General features: G+C 42.3%; 2 protein-coding genes across 3 annotated transcripts in view; one reads left to right on the top strand and one right to left on the bottom strand.

Annotated features, from left to right (window-relative positions):
• Positions 1–320: 320 nt before the first annotated feature.
• Positions 321–17,975, bottom strand: part of rasal1 (RAS protein activator like 1) — a 72,493-nt gene continuing 54,838 nt past the window's right edge. For both annotated transcript variants that reach the window (XM_080739432.1, XM_080739433.1), the window contains 4 exons: positions 9,063–9,198; positions 7,771–7,891; positions 6,729–6,805; positions 321–3,211 (listed from right to left, as the gene is read on the bottom strand). In XM_080739432.1, coding sequence (XP_080595558.1) covers positions 3,057–3,211; positions 6,729–6,805; positions 7,771–7,891; positions 9,063–9,198 — 489 coding nt within the window. In that variant the 3' untranslated portion in view covers positions 321–3,056. The remainder of the gene's footprint in view (positions 3,212–6,728; positions 6,806–7,770; positions 7,892–9,062; positions 9,199–17,975) is intronic.
• LOC308296245 (glutamate dehydrogenase, mitochondrial-like) lies at positions 10,388–12,041 on the top strand (the record flags this gene model as incomplete). The annotated part of the gene is made up of 1 exon (XM_080739434.1): positions 10,388–12,041. The coding sequence occupies one exon, from the start codon at positions 10,388–10,390 to the stop codon at positions 12,023–12,025; it is 1,638 nt and encodes a 545-aa protein (XP_080595560.1). The 3' UTR covers positions 12,026–12,041.

Genomic DNA, 17,975 nt, shown 5'->3' with positions numbered 1-17,975 from the left:
ACACCATTATAATGTTCTTGTTTTGATCATTAGACCCAATCACTGAATATCGGTAGGCCTACGTCTCCAGCTTCAGGATATGTATGATACTGATTTACTACGAGACTGTGGCATTTTATGAGTTCAGTAGTTTACAATCTAGGCATTTAGAAGATGTTCTTAATTCAGAGCGACTGTGGTTCTCAAAACATTTATTTTGACCATCATAACTAAACATCATAACATAACTACGGCCATACTCTACCCTGATTGGTCGAGGACTGTCTGGCCACCTCTGAAACCCGAATCTAGCTATGCTCGTAACACGGGCCATGGTGGAAGTCCTTATATGGTCAGCACACATTCTAGTGAGGAGAATGAATGGAAAATGTACCAATTATATTTTTATTTGAATGAAATACAATCACTGAATATACCTTTAATACTGAGGATGTGTAGAGGCAATCTATCTGTGAAAGGATCCTGTTGTGAAATGTTCTTTTGTATGTGTCTTTCTTTTCAATATGTGAGGAAAATTAATAATAATAATAATAATATGATTAATATGAAGTATTAAAAAGAAAAATCCACATTCTACAATGAAAAAATAACAGTTTGGCATCTTCAACTTCTAAGCCAATTTTAATGGCACTAGTATCTCAGTATAAACATAAATGTAAACTATTAAAAAAGCTTCTGTACTGTATGATACATGTCTGTATTGTCAATTATAAACTTGGTCAATCTTGGGTGTTACTCTTTGCAGGTAAATATTACCCATAGCAATGTCAGAATGGCTACAGTAAACAGCATTTCCCTCGGTTGCAACAACATTTGCAGTAGGCTTACTGTTAAATATTTCTTTAAAACCAAAATTACATGTTGAAACCCACGGGCAATAGCACCAAACAAAAGCATTACAACTCCTTATATAAAAAGCCCATGGCAACAATTAAAACAAAGTTTAAATTATGAAATATAGCCTCCATTACAGGCTAAATAATAGCATGGCATGTGGTCCATTATTTTAAAAACAATTACAAAGGTATCACCCAGGATATTACAGACAGTAACATGACCTATGCTCTTATTGTCATTGCTACATTGTGGCTGTAGTGGCAACATAAATTAATAGACCACTAGTTCAATACAAAACATCAATAAACGTCAATAAAAGCGATATCAAAATGGCATACATTCAGGTACTGTAGATTGCCCTACAACAAACTGATTGCATAAAATATTTTTCTTTACCAAATTCCTGGATAATATCTCAAAATATAAAAAGCTTCGTTCTTTCTTTGTTTCACATTTCACAACAAGCGGATGCAGGACATGCAGCATGTTTGCTTGTTATCTACATAAAAACATTTATCAAATCAGATAAAGCTTAAGAAAAAAGATTTTTCAGCAATATTTTTTCACCTCCAAAGTACCATACAGTAGGGCATTAACGACTTGTGATTTTTGCAAGTCGACTCGACTCAGTAAAAAGTTGAGTTGAAGTCGTCTTTATCGTTTGATGACGTCATCACATCACACACGACCCCCCAATTATTTTTGGGGGTCCCCAGATGATTAACTTAATGTGAAACATTGTTTTCTCACTCAACTGTAAACAAACCAACATAAAGTTTACGCGTATAGAGGGTATCTTCACATTTCTAAAGTGCCAATTTAAGGACTTTTTAATACCTCTAAAATGGCAAATTAAACATTGTCCAAATTGTCAAATATATAGAGGCAGAAATTGTGAAAATAGCCGATCTACATGCTCACAACATCGCGAGGCGTTGTGAGCATGTAGATCTGCTATTTTCACAATAGAACGTATTATTTTATTTCTTTTTTCGACTTTCTCTGGTAGGAGTTGACTTGTGCAATGAAGTCGACTGAGTCGCCTGTCGACTTTTTCGTTAATGCCATACAGTAAAGTACAGCGTCTCCACTGATGGAAAAATAGTGGTACTCTCAAAGAATACACCATTTTTCAGACACACATCCTTCTCAAAGGACTGGATGGGGTTAGTGTCTTCACTCATGTTAATCCCTTCTATTCAGTTACATTAAAAGAGAACACTGTGCCTTTCTAATTTATACATGGTTGCACCTCGGTGTTGCTCACCGAAGATCTGTTGTACTTAATTTTTTTCATTGTCTTTATGATGTGGAACCTAAAGCTTGTTCTCAGGATAGGTATTATCTAGGGCAGTGATTCTCAACCTGTGGGTCGGGACCCCCAGGGGGGTCTCCAAATTATTTGGGGGGGTCCCCAGATGATTAACTTAACCTTTTCTAATACCTCTAAAATGAAAAATTAAACATTGGCCAAATTGTCAAATATTAGAGGCAGAAATTGTGAGAATAACCGATCTACATGCTCACAACACCTCACAACGCAAGGCGATCGGCTATTTTCGCAATAGGACTGGGTTAAACAAATTGTACTGCCTCAACTCTTCCAACTCCAAGTAGTGCTCGTAAGGGTGGGGGGTCCCCAGTTCAACTATGAATATTTTGGGGGTCGCGGCCTGAAAAGGTTGAGAACCACTGATCTTTGGCTCTGTTTCCCCAAACAGTGGGTCAGGAACCATGTTTGGGCTGCGGACCAATTTCTATGAGTCGCGTGTCCCATCTTTACTTAAAAAAGAAATAAGTAAAAAATAAAATGTAATGGATAAAAAAAAACTTTTATCCATTAAATGATTTCCAACATATCTCAAAATTATTTCATAAATAAAATAAAATAAATCTAATAATTATAAATAAATTAAATAAAAAACGTTTAAGAAGTAGTGAAAATGGCAGATCTACAATGCGGGGCCACGCCTTGTAAGAATGTAGAATCTGCTATTTTCACTCGTTTTGGGTCCCGGACAAACGGGAGTCTCTCTCCGTTCCGACATGTCGCCACTCCGAAAATTGACTTCTTATTGTCGGGAGTGGCGACACTCCCATGGGGGTTCGGTTTAGGGTTAGGGTTAGAGATAGGGTTAGTGTCGGAATAGAGACATGTCGGAAAGGAGACATGTCGGAGTGGAGAGATGCACTCCGGACAAACGCCTATAATTTCTGGTCTAGGGTGTCAGAATGAGACCGGTGGCTTCCTCCCTCTCCCTGCACTGGAAGCTGGCATGGGCCTTCTCCAGGTCTTTGATTACACCCAGCAGGCGGGCAGCAACACTCTGACTGGGTCTGAGCAGCTGGACGGTGGACTCTGCTCCATCTGGGACTGTGGAGGAAGCATCCAGTGGTTAGAGTAATTAATATATCACTGTCGGGGCAGAAACCTCGTATCTCCCAAGTTTCAAATTTGTTCGTTTTTTCACGAAGCCAAGCCCTGGTTCATCGTACAAGGCCGTCGCACAAAGGTAGTGAAAACAGCAGATCTACAAGCACACAACGCCTCGCGGTGCGAGGCGTTGTGTGCTTGTAGATCGGCTAGTTTTCACTAGTTTAGATCGTTTTTTAAAATGATAAATACAAAACGAACGGTTTTGGACATACCGGTACAAGGTTTCGGGGAAATCTCGCTCTTAATAGGGGAAATCTCGCTCTTTCGAACGACCGCCAGTTCGACAAAGGAGCGTCGGGAGGGTTAGTGACTCACCCCACGGAGGTTAGGGTAAGGGTTAGGGTTGGGTGTCGAACAGATGACATGTACCGTAGTAACAGTGAAGCTATCCCCAAGGTTTCCACCCGACAACGACGATATACAGGTGTGTGTCCACGCATGAACGGTTTAGAACTATGAATAGGAACAATCGATGGTCACTTAAAATGCAGGTTTATAGAGATACTGTATATATCTGACCAATATGCGCTATATTATGGGCGTGTTAGAGGCACCCAGTGTGTATACAGTTCATATATCCCACAACCTTAATTAGAATCGCCCCAAAAAATAGTGTGTTTGTGTTTCCATCTGTAACTCCACGTTCAGCAGTTGTTCAATTGTCTAAAAAACATAATACAAAAATCAATAACGCATGTACCTTGCCCAACATCAACTTTATCACCTTCAGATGTGTCTCTACTTCTCATAATGCCCAAATGTTTAAAATATTTTCCCAAATTTTGGCCTGTAGGCGGCTGTCCTGTGATGTCACAAATGGGCGTCAACAAGCGTCTGTGATGCGATTTACATCACAAATGGGCGTCAACAAGCGTCTGTCTGCTTCACACCAAGGGGCTGTAGGCTAGTTGCGACCGTCAGGGAGCAGTTTACTATGAAAACCTCCACCGGCCGTCCGTCCGTCCGTCCGTCCGTCCGTCACACGTCACACGTCACACCTTTGTTTGTGTACGGTGTAATGTCATATATCTTCAGTATGACATCACACCACATGTGTACACAAACCTTTGTGTACGTTGCTGTGGCAACAGTCTCTTGTTGCTGGTCTGTTAGTGTACGTTAGCAACCACCTTAGCAACCATGGTTTTACCCTAGCAACCAACTGTTTACCCTAGCAACCAACTGTTTACCATAGCAACCATGTTTTTTTACCCTAGCAACCAACTGGGCATAAAAGGGATTCTGTTAGGGATCTCCATATATGGGCATAAAAGGGATTCTGTTAGGGATCTCCATATATGGGCATAAAAGGGATTCTGTTAGGGATCTCCATATATGGGCATAAAAGGGATTCTGTTAGGGATCTCCATATATGGGCATAAAAGGGATTCTGTTAGCTGTTAGTGATCTCCATATATGGGCATAAAAGGGATGCTGTTAGGGATCTCCATATATGGGCATAAAAGGGATTCTGTTAGGGATCTCCATATATGGGCATGAAAGGGATTCTGTTAGGGATCTCCATATATGGGCATAAAAGGGATTGTATCCCAGATGATGCCCTGTTAGGAGATCCACACTATCCATATATGGTCCTACCGACAGCTGCTATAAGCCAACCCTGGCGATAAGGTCTGAGTCGAAGAAATGCTTCTTTCCTGGCAAGAATTGCCCCTTTATACTGTAGGGCTCGTTTGTGTATTGTATGACATCACGCCACATCATCGGCTGAGGACTGTGTGATGTCATCATATCTCCATATATGGAGACATAAGTTGCTCATGCCCAAATATGGGCTGGTGAGGTCAGACTTAGTGTGATGCGTAGGTTATCTCCATATATGGAGATTCAACTTCAATGAGTAACCATGGCAAACTGTCAACTGCCCGTATGTCTTGATAATTGGTAAAACAAACTTTTGGCCTATTTGTGGAGATAAGCGACCAACGGTCGCTTATCTCCCGATTAGGGAGTCTTACTGGTATATATATATATATATATATATATCAGAGGTCGCGCTAGGATTTTTAACAGCCGGTCACCGTGACCGGCATAATAAAAATGTACCAGACATCTGAAGAAAATACCGGACATAATCATTTTAAAGCATAAATTACAAGCAGGTGTAGGCCTACAAACAGCCAATAGCAACAGTTAAAGTAGTCTATTAGGCCTACTCACTGCATAGTTGGGACTGAAAACGAATTGAATGAAAAAGTAGGCTAAAAAGAAAGAAAGAAAAAAAAAACGCTTCAATCTCGCATAAGGGAATTAATTATTGGACTAATCGCGCAGGCTGTCTGCATGTGGCACACTGATTTCACAACAAGGTCTTTCTGTCATCATCTTTCATGCCAACAGTAGGCCTACAATACCATGTCTTGACTTAAGAATATTGAAAAATAGCATTTGCTTCATAAGGAAAGGTTGATAGATTCATCTGATCTGACCAGCAATGAATCCAATACTCACTGTCGAGTGGTGACACAGACAGACAGTGCGTCCGTGCGCATGTTATGCAACTTTAGGAGAGTTGAAAAGGCTCTTCCTACTGTCTCCACTCCATCTCCTCATAAAGAACTTCAAACAAGTGTATAATGTTTGTTCATATGGGTTGATTGCTGACCGTGCGTGCATTCCTTAATTCCCATGGCTTTACATGCAGTGCGTGTCGCAAACTGACACTGAAATGAGCGAGCGAGAGAGAGAGAGAGAGGGATAGCGGACGGGCGAGCGAGCGAGAGGGAGAGAGAGAGAGATAGAGGCAGCCTGCGCATGAGGAGCAGACGGCGATAATGATAAATGACCATTGGTTTTTCAATCGGTCAGAATGTCCGGGAGGAATTTTATTTTCCGGTCTTGGCCATAAAAGAACGGTCAAAACCAGCAATTACCGGTCTAACGCGATCTGTGATATATATATATATATATATATATATATATATATATATATATATACACACACACACACACACACACACACACACACACACACACACACACACACACACACACACACAGTATATCGTCGTTGTCGGGTGGAAACCTCGCATCTCCAAGTTTCAAATTTGTATTTTTTTCATTAAGTAAAGCCCTGCTTCATCATACAAAGCTGTCGCACAAAAGTTGTGAAAACAGCCGATCTACAAGCACAAAACGCCTCTCGGTGCGAGGCGTTGTGTGCTAGTTTAAATCATTTAAATGCAAAACGACATATAAGGTTTTCACCCGACAGCGACAATATAGTATACTGTATATAATGTATTGTATTTTATAGATAGTATACAGTTTAATGACGCTAATGTATGATTTACAACAATATATGCTAGACAGACAGACAGACAGACAGACAGACAGACATACAGACAGACAGAGGGTTATTGGCTATTAGAGTTTCCAATGTTCCCCCCTTCTATTTATGCCTTGAATCCTCAGACAGCAGCTGGTGGCTCACCTGGATGTATGGCAGAATGGACTCTCTTCTCTTCCTCTATAGCCATGTCAGGATCTGGCATCTCCAGATATTTATTCCTAAAGCAATCGGTAGAGAACATAAATATTGGGGTTACAAAACACTATCTGGAGCCTGAATAATCGTTCAAACGTGTCAGGGCAGGATTGCTGTGCATATTTCTTCTCTGTTAAAGGATTAGATTGATATCGACTTGAAGCTCTGTAGTGTCAGGAAACATCAGCAGCAGAATGGCACAACGTCTCTGTGTTGCAACAGAGACCTCTAGTGTCAAGTAAGCCAACTGCATCCTGAATCATAGTTTACCACACACTGCTCTAAAAAGGAGTAGTAATGATGTTTTAAAAGTCAAAGGTCATGAAGTTGATTCATAGCAATACTAATATGTTTAAATATCACTCGGCTATAAACTATTTACTTTACTGGTTTTCGTCTAACCTTAATAAGTGTCTCCATTGTTTACATCAGGGGTTTTCAAAGTGGGTGACGGGGCACCCTGGGGTGCCTTGACGGCAGTCCAGGGGTGCCGCGAGATCATTTTATAATATTTGGAATTTATTTGGACACTTGAAGAAATATTTAGTATAATTTTAAACTTGAAGTACAAAGTTATTTTCAGTCAGTTCTAAACAAAATGGCTATTATCTCAACGTTTTCCTCGCAACATAATCACTAAAATATCGTCACTGTCAGGCAGAAACCTCTGTCGCACAAAACTAGTGAAAACAGCCGATCTACAAGCACACAAGCCGATCTACAAGCACACAACGCCTCGCGATGCGAGGCGTTGTGCGCTTGTAGATCTGCTGTCTTCACTAGTTTAATACATTTTAAAGGTTTTGGACATACAACGTTTCCACCCGACAACGACGATATTCTATAAATACAAGGTGCTGGGAGTGAAAATTATAATGTCGGGGTGCCTCGGATTAAAAAAATATTTATAGGGTGCCCTTGAGACAAAAAAGTTTGGGAACCCCTGATTCTTTGCAGGGGAGTCTCGGCTCTTATCTGTTACTACAACCTGAGTTTGTCTCGGCCCTGGATGAGCTGTTTGTAGATGGTCTGAGTCTCCACATCTGGATCTAGTGGGTCACTCCAGTCCCCCAAGGTCACGGCGGAGTGGGTTCGACTGCACCCTGAAACTGAGCAAAGACGTGTAATTGAAAACCGATCAGAACACCGATCAGAATTATAATCACTTTCATCACCAAATTGATATAATGTAGAGGATGTTTGACTTGTTGTGTGTAAACAATTAGAGACAATTAGAGATTATGGCCCAGTACAGTACAGTAAATGTTGTGCATTTACTGTAGACAATTTGAAACTTTGTATCATAAATAATTAGTAAATGTATACTACAGAGAGTAGACAATGCATATATTGTATAATAAGAATAATGCATTTTATTTATATTGCACTCTACATTTTACAAAAATCAAACCTCGGTTCGAAGTGAAGCGGTGAACTTTTATTCTATGTGTTCTAGAGCTATGAACTCTGTGATCTATACATTCTTCCAATTCTGAATGAATGAATGATTTTATCTGGAGGGACGAATTGTCATGTGAAGCTTGGGTTTAATCATCCAATCATCAGACCGGGACGGACGTTACACACATATTCTGGATGTACGGGACAGATAAAACCTGTTCATTCTGGACTGGAATGACCATATATGGACATGAACGGGACACACAAAGCCACTCCTTGGAAGCGGCTTTCACCGCTTCAAAAATCTCAAAGTGCTGCAATACAGGTAAAACTATTTGCAACAAATAACACATCTAAAATTAACTAATCATAGCTGAACATAAAGCCACATAAAGGACACATGGTCAAATGATCATGTCAAGGTCAGGTTACAGTGCACAAATATCAGGATCTCATAAAAGTTTGCCACAAGCCTACAGTACAGTAGCTTACATCAGCTTTTGCTGTTGGAGCTGGACTTCATCATTGCAACTGTCAAATCATCGTTGTCGGGCAGAAACCTTGTATATCCAAGTTTCAAATGTATATGTTTTTTTCATAAAGTAAAGCCCTGCTTCATAATAAAAAGACTGTCGCACAAGACTAGTGAAAACAGACGATCTACAAGCACATGACGCCTCGCGGTGCGAGGCGTTGTGTGCTTGTAGATCGTCTGTTTTCACTAGTTTAAATCGTTTTTAAAATGATGAATGCAAAACGAACGGTTTTGGACATACAAGGTTTTCACCCGACAACGACGAAATGTTCACTTGAGCCATCAGTGTCAACTCCTATGTCCAGTTGAGTTACTGGTGTATATATATTCTTCCCCAGCCTTACCAGTGCGGTCCGCCTGCAGGCAGCAGGTCCATTTGCCACTGCGATGAGCCCCGGGGTGGAAGGAGGGCAGCATCCGTTCATTATCGATGCTGGCCTTCCTGATGGCTGACAGCCACTGGTTCAGCTCATTCACATTCTACAAAGACAAGCATGTCACTGCAGCCCCTATAAACAAAGTGATATACTCTCTAGTCTAGACCAGATCTGTAGCCGTCATTGAAGTTAGATTGAAAAATAATAATAATAATAATTGTGATAAATGCATGTTCCAAAGGTTAGTGATAATTAGTCATAAATATATATTGCTACTCCAAATATAAATCACAACAATGTCTCTCATTTGGTTCTGGGGGATGTCTATAAATCCATGTCATCAATGTAACATTATGGAGAATCATTTTTGAGCAGTGCTCCTGGAACAGGAGCTATAGCTCCTACATCTGGCTTTGTCCGGTCAGAGCCCAATGGGGAAACGCATTGAAAGATGTACCGGTAAATGCTTAAGTAAATTGAAGTGCAGCGTTCAATTTCTGGCCTACATCCTGGCACAAACAGCTCAAAGTTTGTTGTCTGTCCGAAAACCCGGGGAAAACGTGTTAAAAAATGTCTGTTACAAAGTTTGTTTTACACCAGGGTCCTATTGGCCAATTAAGCTTTGCAGGACACGTTGTGATTGGCTAGTGGGACACTTGATGAAATTAAATCGTATAAATAGTACCCCTCATTTCACACTAAAAGGTGTAAAAAAAGTATCCGGCCTCTGTCCCGGCTCTGAAGCGTGGCCTACATCTGGCCTAGATCTGGCCATTCCGACACAAATGGCCAGATTTATCCCAAATTAGCCAAATTTAGCAGGACGCTTAATGACATTAACTCAGATAAATAAATACATCAGGCCTTGATATGGCTTACATCCTTTCACAAACAGTTTGTTGTCTGGTCGCAGGACGCATTGTGACTGGTTAGTGGGCAGATGTAGGCTGTGAAACGTGGATTACATCTGGTCTAGATTCTGAAACAAATGACTCAATGTTTGTTGTACGTCCAATCACCATTGAGGATAGCAATTACATCACTGCGACATCACAACAGTGACATCATCTATTATTCCATACATGCCTCATTCCAAATTAGCCAATTTTAGCAGGACGCTTAATGAAATGAACTCATAAGACTCAGTCAGCCCAGAGGACGAGACACAGTGAAGAGCTGCTGTGTCGCTCATTCTCTTTTATATATCCCCCATTCTTAACTCCTGTTGTCATCCCTTTGTTTGCCATTTATTCAGTTGCTTTCAACAGTATCAGCCTCCCTCTTCTTAAACCATGTATCGTTATTTCGGGGAGCTGCTCACCCGCTCCGCGGCGGGGAGCGCAGCGCTGGCCTCGGCCGCAGACTCCGCTCTCCTCCCGGGGGCGTCCGCCTCTCTGATGCGGGTGCGTCGCTACGGCGTGGCGGCGGCGGGAAACGTCGACAACCCCAACTTCTTCCGCATGGTGGAGGGCTTCTTCGACCGGGGGGCCGCCATCGTGGAGGACCAGCTGGTGGAGGGCCTGCGCACCCGGGAGTCGGTCGAGGAGAAGAGGAAGCGCGTGCGCGGCATCCTGCGCATCATCAAGCCGTGCAATCACGTCCTGGGCGTCCACTTCCCCATCAAGAGGGACAACGGTGAGTATGAGGTGATCGAGGCGTACCGGGCGCAGCACAGCCAGCACAGGACGCCCTGCAAGGGGGGCATCCGTTACAGCGCAGACGTGTCTGTGGACGAGGTGAAAGCCCTGGCATCTCTGATGACCTACAAATGTGCCGTTGTTGATGTGCCGTTTGGAGGGGCCAAAGCCGGAGTCAAGATCGACCCCAGGAATTACTCTGATAATGAGCTGGAGAAGATCACAAGGAGGTTCACTATTGAGCTGGCCAAGAAGGGATTCATTGGGCCCGGCATCGACGTCCCGGCTCCTGATATGGGCACGGGAGAGAGGGAGATGTCCTGGATCGCCGACACATACGCCAACACCATCGCGCACACAGACATCAATGCCCACGCCTGTGTGACAGGGAAGCCCATCAGCCAGGGCGGCATCCGCGGCCGTACCTCCGCCACGGGCCGCGGAGTGTACCACGGCATCGAGAACTTTATCAACGAGGCTTCGTACATGAGCATGGTGGGCCTCAACCCTGGCCTCCAGGACAAGACCTTCGTCATTCAGGGCTTCGGTAACGTGGGCCTCCATTCCATGAGGTACCTCCACAGGTTCGGGGCCAAGTGTGTGGGCGTGGGCGAGATAGACGGCAACATCTACAACCCAGAGGGCATCGACCCCAAGCAGCTGGAGGACTACAAACTGCAACATGGGACCATCGTGGGCTTCCCGGGAGCCAAGCCCTACGAGGGCAGCATCCTGGAGGCCGACTGTCACATCCTGATCCCTGCCGCCGGAGAGAAGCAGCTCAGACGAGACAACGCACCCAGGGTCAAGGCCAAGATCATCGCTGAAGGTGCCAACGGTCCCACCACTCCGAGCGCTGACAAGATCTTCCTGGAGAACAATGTCATGGTCATCCCTGACATGTACCTGAACGCCGGCGGGGTCACCGTGTCCTACTTCGAGTGGCTGAAGAACCTGAACCACGTCAGCTACGGACGACTCACCTTCAAGTACGAGAGGGACTCCTACTACCACCTCCTCAAGTCTGTGCAGGAGAGCTTGGAGAGGTTTGGCAAGCAGGGAGGACCCATTCCCGTCGTCCCCACCGCTGATTTCCAGGCCAGGTTCGCCGGTGCTTCTGAAAAGGACATTGTCCACTCCGGACTGGCCTACACCATGGAGAGGTCTGCCAGGCAAATCATGAGCACGGCCAGCAAGTACAACCTGGGCCTGGACCTGCGGACGGCCGCCTACGTCAATGCCATCGAGAAGGTCTTCAAGGTGTACAACGAGGCCGGGCTGACCTTCACATGAACGGCCAGTCACCTCCCTGCCCCTACCCCCTACACCCTACATGGGCAACTGGCGGCCCGGGAGCCACATGCGGCCCTCACCTTCACTTAATGCGGCCCACTGGTTAATACCAGAATACTGATATATTATTGATATCAGCTGTTCCAATTACAACCATGACCTGCTTTAATTCCGTCAGTCTATATTAGTAGCTTAATGACTAGTATAGTAGTATTAAAATGTATTTATTTTTGTATTTAGGTTCATAAAGTTAACATTAGTATATATCTAAATGCGTATAAAATTAAATCAAAATGTTACATTTCAGGATTCCAATTAAAAAAAGAACAAAAAATTATTACGGATTCCAATTCAAAAGAAGCAAAAATAGCCGATCTACAAGCTCAAAACGCATCGCAGTGCGATGCGTTTTGAGCTTGTAGATCGGCTATTTTTGCATCTTTTGTAAGAGATACTTAGAATGACAAAGTAGGACATATAGACCGTAAGCCACTGGGGTTGGTCGGTACCAACTGAGGGGATTAATGCTCATAGTGATTTTTGTCATGGTATACATGTCTAGAGTTAGAAAATATGTGATAGCCTTGCACCAGAGGTAGCTTTATGGGTGCTATCATGCTTTTTATTTTATAACACTAGGCGAAAATTACTTGGGTCAATTTACGAAAACATACTACTTAACCCCCCTATATAAAAGGTTTTTCAACTAGTTCTGGTACCTCTAGGCATGCTTAAGATTGAACACACTAAAGATGTAGGAATTTATATGTCTTATAAAGCCATCATTTTCAAGATGGCGTCCAAGATGGCTGCCTGGAGCTTAAATAGCGTTATGATACTGTTCAACCTATAGAAAGGTGGTATTGGTTATCTAACCCAAGGTTTTAGGGTTCAATGAATGTGGCTGAATCAGTGAAATTACCATCAGTTAATTATTTATTGCCAAATCCATTGTATTGCAATGATCCAATGATTGTACAACATTTTGTTAAAAATAACAAATCGTATTTCAGTTGTGTGAGGGAATCTGTGAACTTATGGTGATTCATATGGGTACCTGGGGGGCATAGGTGTAGATTATAGTTATATACCGTATTCAATTGCCATTCACTCTTAGGCCTATGTGCTAAAGGTCAGGTTAAGGTCTCTCACATCTTATCACTCCTTATCCAGGTGTCCAAGAAGGCAGCAGCTATGGTCACTGGTTGACATGTAGAGTGTTCACCTCACAATTGACATGTTATACAGTCATTCCTCAGCTGCATTGCAATACTGTTGCAAAGTTCAGCGCTGGAAATGCATGTGTTTGCATATGGAGGGCTGACAGGCAAGTTCAGTGGTAATAGTCTTGAGTGTATCAGCTGCACTCTGAAGTGGTTTGTATCAACTAGACCAAAGACATTTGAACAGATATAGCAGCAGTCTACCTGGACACTGTGCATCCGACTGGCTGACTTTGGGTAGACAACTTAATTCTTCCTACTGTATACTTCCCATTCACCAGTTTGAACATGCAGGGAGACACCATGTCAATAGGTTGTCACCTTTTCTCTCATGACACACATGATGAAGTGCTTCTTCCGTGCTGGCCATGTGCAATATGCTTGATATCTCACCCAGTGCCTGCTGAGATGCATGGTCTCCATGCCATAGAGGCTAAGCTAGAACTTGTCTGTCAGCACCATAATGGATTCTGGATCACTGTCTCTGCTCACCAGTCTGGGGAGCAGACTGCCATAAAGAGCAGGAATGATGCTGTCATGACGCATGAGGGTAGAGTTGACTGATGCCTACCCAAAATGTGCAGTAACAGTAGTAGGGAGTCTAAGCTCTGGTGTGTCTTGGTTGTAAAATATTGGTGTGTATCCACACACAGAAAGATCACTGCCCTCATCTCTTCAATCCCATTATTGGTAAATGTCCCCAACATAAGATGTCATCCTGAAGAGCAAGAACAGAGCAGAAGCTGTTGAGCATGGTGGACACCTTCAGTGCTGGTGATAGATAGGCTACTGCATTTAGTCATGATGAGGCAGACATCACAAAGACTTAATTCCTATGACCCTGATGCAGCCACCTCTGGAACCTCATCCTTACATCCTTACTGTGTGCCAGTCAGGAGGTTGAAGGCCAGGAGGATGTCGTGGGTGGACTTTCTGATCCTGATTATGAGTTGGAGAATACAGATGTAGTTGCAAAAGATACATATTGCCATGTTATTATATAATGTTACTATTATTATTATTATTATTAATGCCAGTTCTGTGTCATGTTAGTGACAGTTTTCACAAACACTTTATTAAGTGAAAGATGAATATTCATCAAGTTGTTTCATTCTATTTGTTAAGTGAAAGATGAATATTCATCAAGTTGTTTCTATTTGTTGTTCTCCCAGAGGTCAAATGTTACCTTGACCTGACCTTTAACATGTGAGGTATGGATTCTACACATATGAAAACCAAGAAATTAGAGTACCCAGGATTTCTATACTAGGACAAGTGGATCAAATAGTGAGCATTTTGGATATTCTCTTACACACTTGCACTATATTTTGTTTAATGAATTTCACAATACATTTCCTTAGAATATATGTATGTAAACATGGTTTAAGGAACCCTTTGTGTTACATCTTTCATGAAAACAAAAGTACATCTTATGTAATGTAGTCACTACACTACAGTACAGTATGTTGTCACTGCCTGTAATAGATACCATTTCTAGAGATGCTACTTTTAACAACTTTTATGAAAAATATATAGTCTGAGCTTTATCCTTGCCATTTTTCAAAGACAGAGCATCAATACTAAGGGAGAATCATCGGTTTGAAGTAGAATGATTAATTTGGATTTTGAAAACTGTGTTTTGGCATGTGATTATAGATGAAGTGATAACACACAGAAAGCTACCCCAGATGCAAGGCTCTCACATATGTCCTAGTCCTAGGGATGTATACCTTCCCAAAAGTCAACATGAGAATCATTCCCTCCCAGATGGTACCGATGACCCCAAATTTGGGGCCCTGGCGTCATAATTAGTCACTATATGTCACTGCCTGTAATAAAGAACAATTCTAGATATGCAAATTTTAACCACCTTACTGGACAATATATATATAGTCTGAACGTTATCCCAACCATTTTTCAAAGAGATATGATGAATAATAAGAGAGAACAACCATCAGTTTGAAGTAGAATGTTCCATTCGGATTTTGATTTTTTTTTTGCATGTTGTTATAAATGGAGTGATAACACACAGAAAGCTACTACAGATGCAAGGCTATCAAATTTTTCCTAATACTAGGGATGTATACCTTCCCAAAAATCACTATGAGAATCGTTCCCCCCAGATGGTACCGATGACCAAATAATGTGGAGCCATGGTTCACAGAGGATTATGTCATAATTATAGTCACTATGTTGTCACTGCCTGTAATAAAAAACAATTATAGATATGCAAATGTTAACAACATTAGTGAAGAATATATAGTCTGAGCTTTATCCCAACCATTTTTCAAAGAGATAGGGTCAATATTAAGAGATAACCATCAGTTTGAAGTAGAATGTTCCATTCGGATTTTGAAAACTGTGTTTTGGCATGTGGTTATAAAAGGAGTGATAACACACAAAAAGCTACCTCCACTGCAAGGCTATCACATTTTTACTAGTACTAGGGGTGTATACCTTCCCAAAAATCACTATGAGAATTAATCCCCCCAGATGGTACCGATGACCCCATATGTACGGTTAGCTAGCAGCGAGTGTCTGAGGCTTCGGAAACCAAGCATATAGGTAGACAAAGCAAGCCGTATTTAAAGGAGCCTTCCCTACTGAGTGAGAGCTTTGATTGGAGTATGACCGTGTGACGTAAAGACCAGCAGATATAACTAAAAGATACGATTGGAAATTGCAAGTGTGGTTGCCTCAACGTCATGTGAAGCTCGACCGATCCTCAAACTTGCACCACCACTTCCCCTTAGAACTCAACTACACTACACCAGTCAGAAGCAGTGACATCACTGGACTCCTCCAATAGCACCGCTCCCCCATTGAACTCAACTACACTCACACTCAGAATCAATGACATCACTGATGACATCAGATTGTGTATCCCGAATACTATGAACAATGGGCTAGAACAGGGGTCTTCAACAGGGGGTCCGGGACCCCTAGGGGGTCCTCAGAGTTACTACAGGGGGTCCTCCAAATCTTTGTGTGATAGAAACTTTTTTTCTCCTTTTTGCCAGACCCATGAAATGGGTAGGCCTACATAAGCAAATGTCGGTCTGTCTGTCCGGGTTTTCTATATAAAGGGTATATATGATGATGACATGATGATGACATGCCTACAAAAGGCATGATGTCATAAATGATGATGACAGACAGGGGGTCTGGCACAACCAGGTTGACCTGGTCTAGTTTATATTAACCATTTGAAGTACCCTAGTGTCCATATTCTGAGAACTTTAGCCAAAAATAGCAGATCTACTTGTGTGCTTGTAGATCGGCTGTTTTCTCTAGTCTTGTGCGACAGTCTTGTATGATTTTTTGCTTTGCTTTTGCTTTGCTTTACCAAAAGACGTACAAATTTGAAACTTAATTGGAAATACGAGGTTTCTGCCCGAGAGTGACGATGAGATAATAGCCATTTTGGTTAGAACTGACTGAAAATAACTTTGTACTTCAAGTTTAAAATGACACAAAATATTAAATAGTGTCCAAATAAATTCCATATATCATCAAATTATCTTGCGGCACCCCAGGGTGCCCCGTCACCCACTTTGAAAACCCCTGATCTAGACTAGCACTATAATGTGTTGCCCTATAGGCAACCACACTAACTAGAAAGATGCAATTGGAAATGGCAAGTGTGGTTGCCGTTGACTCTAATGGGGAGCCAATCAGATGGGGGGAATGCCTTGATATTATGATCTCACTCTCTGATTGGCAACCACAGCCAGCTCAGATAGGGGGAAAAGGATGACGTCACGATATCAAGGTATCATGATGTCTGAACGCCCATATATGGACACACTGTGTCAGTCTCATGTGGTCTATGATGCCAGGCATCTATGATGTCAGTCATCTCCATCCATATTTGGGAAAAGTAACATTTTTAATCAAGTCATTGAATTTTAAAATTTTTTCACGAATGAATTTATACAAATTAAACTATAAAATGTATATCTTAGCCAAAAAAAAAAGAAATAAATTAACGTATAAATAGAACCGTTCACTTCACACTAGGTGTGATTTTGGACATGTATTCACGCCTGCAGGGAATACTTCTTGGTATAAATGTATAAATATTGTACTTAAAAGAATGTTAAAAACAGAGGTGATGAAGAATCCCAACCCATTTTGAATATGTCTGAAACTTCATCGGGAAAACAAGGTGAAGTGAGATCTCTGTGACAAAACAGCATGCATATAGTAGTATACTGTACACTGTGTATAGTATATATAATATAATAAATAAATACATGAAGCCAAAGGACGATTTTAATGGTCACTGGGGGAGGGGAAGGCTTTTCAGCATTCATCCTGCAGAGGGCTGCTCAGATGAGCGCACAGAGCAGATGCCCCACGCAGATGCTGTTTTTCCCCCTTGTGTCCAATCGGATGAGTCGAATTCAGGAACACTTCAACACATAAACTGGGTAAGCCAAGGGTCGCACCAGCACCCCTTCCAATTCCCCTCCTTACCCCCTCGGCCACAGCCGCTCCAAATATATATCTGTGCGGGCCAGACACAGCGTGCAGGCACGTGCACACATAGACATCAAAGGGGGCTTGAGAGCGTCTGCTAAATGCCTAAACTGTAAACTGTAAACTTGAGCCCCTGCCCTTTCACCCGTCTGTAAAGAGTGCCCTCTCCAGACCATGACTGCGGTATTTTTCCGGTGAAAGAAATGCAAATGCACCCTTTCCATGCCATACCTGAAGGCAGCATT

This window comes from Nannobrachium achirus (genome assembly GCF_963921795.1).
Source record: "Nannobrachium achirus genome assembly, chromosome: 12".
In the NCBI taxonomy this organism is placed as follows: Eukaryota; Metazoa; Chordata; class Actinopteri; order Myctophiformes; family Myctophidae; genus Nannobrachium; species Nannobrachium achirus.
Note: the sequence above shows the minus strand (reverse complement) of the source record. Positions and strands in the feature narration are given on the sequence as shown.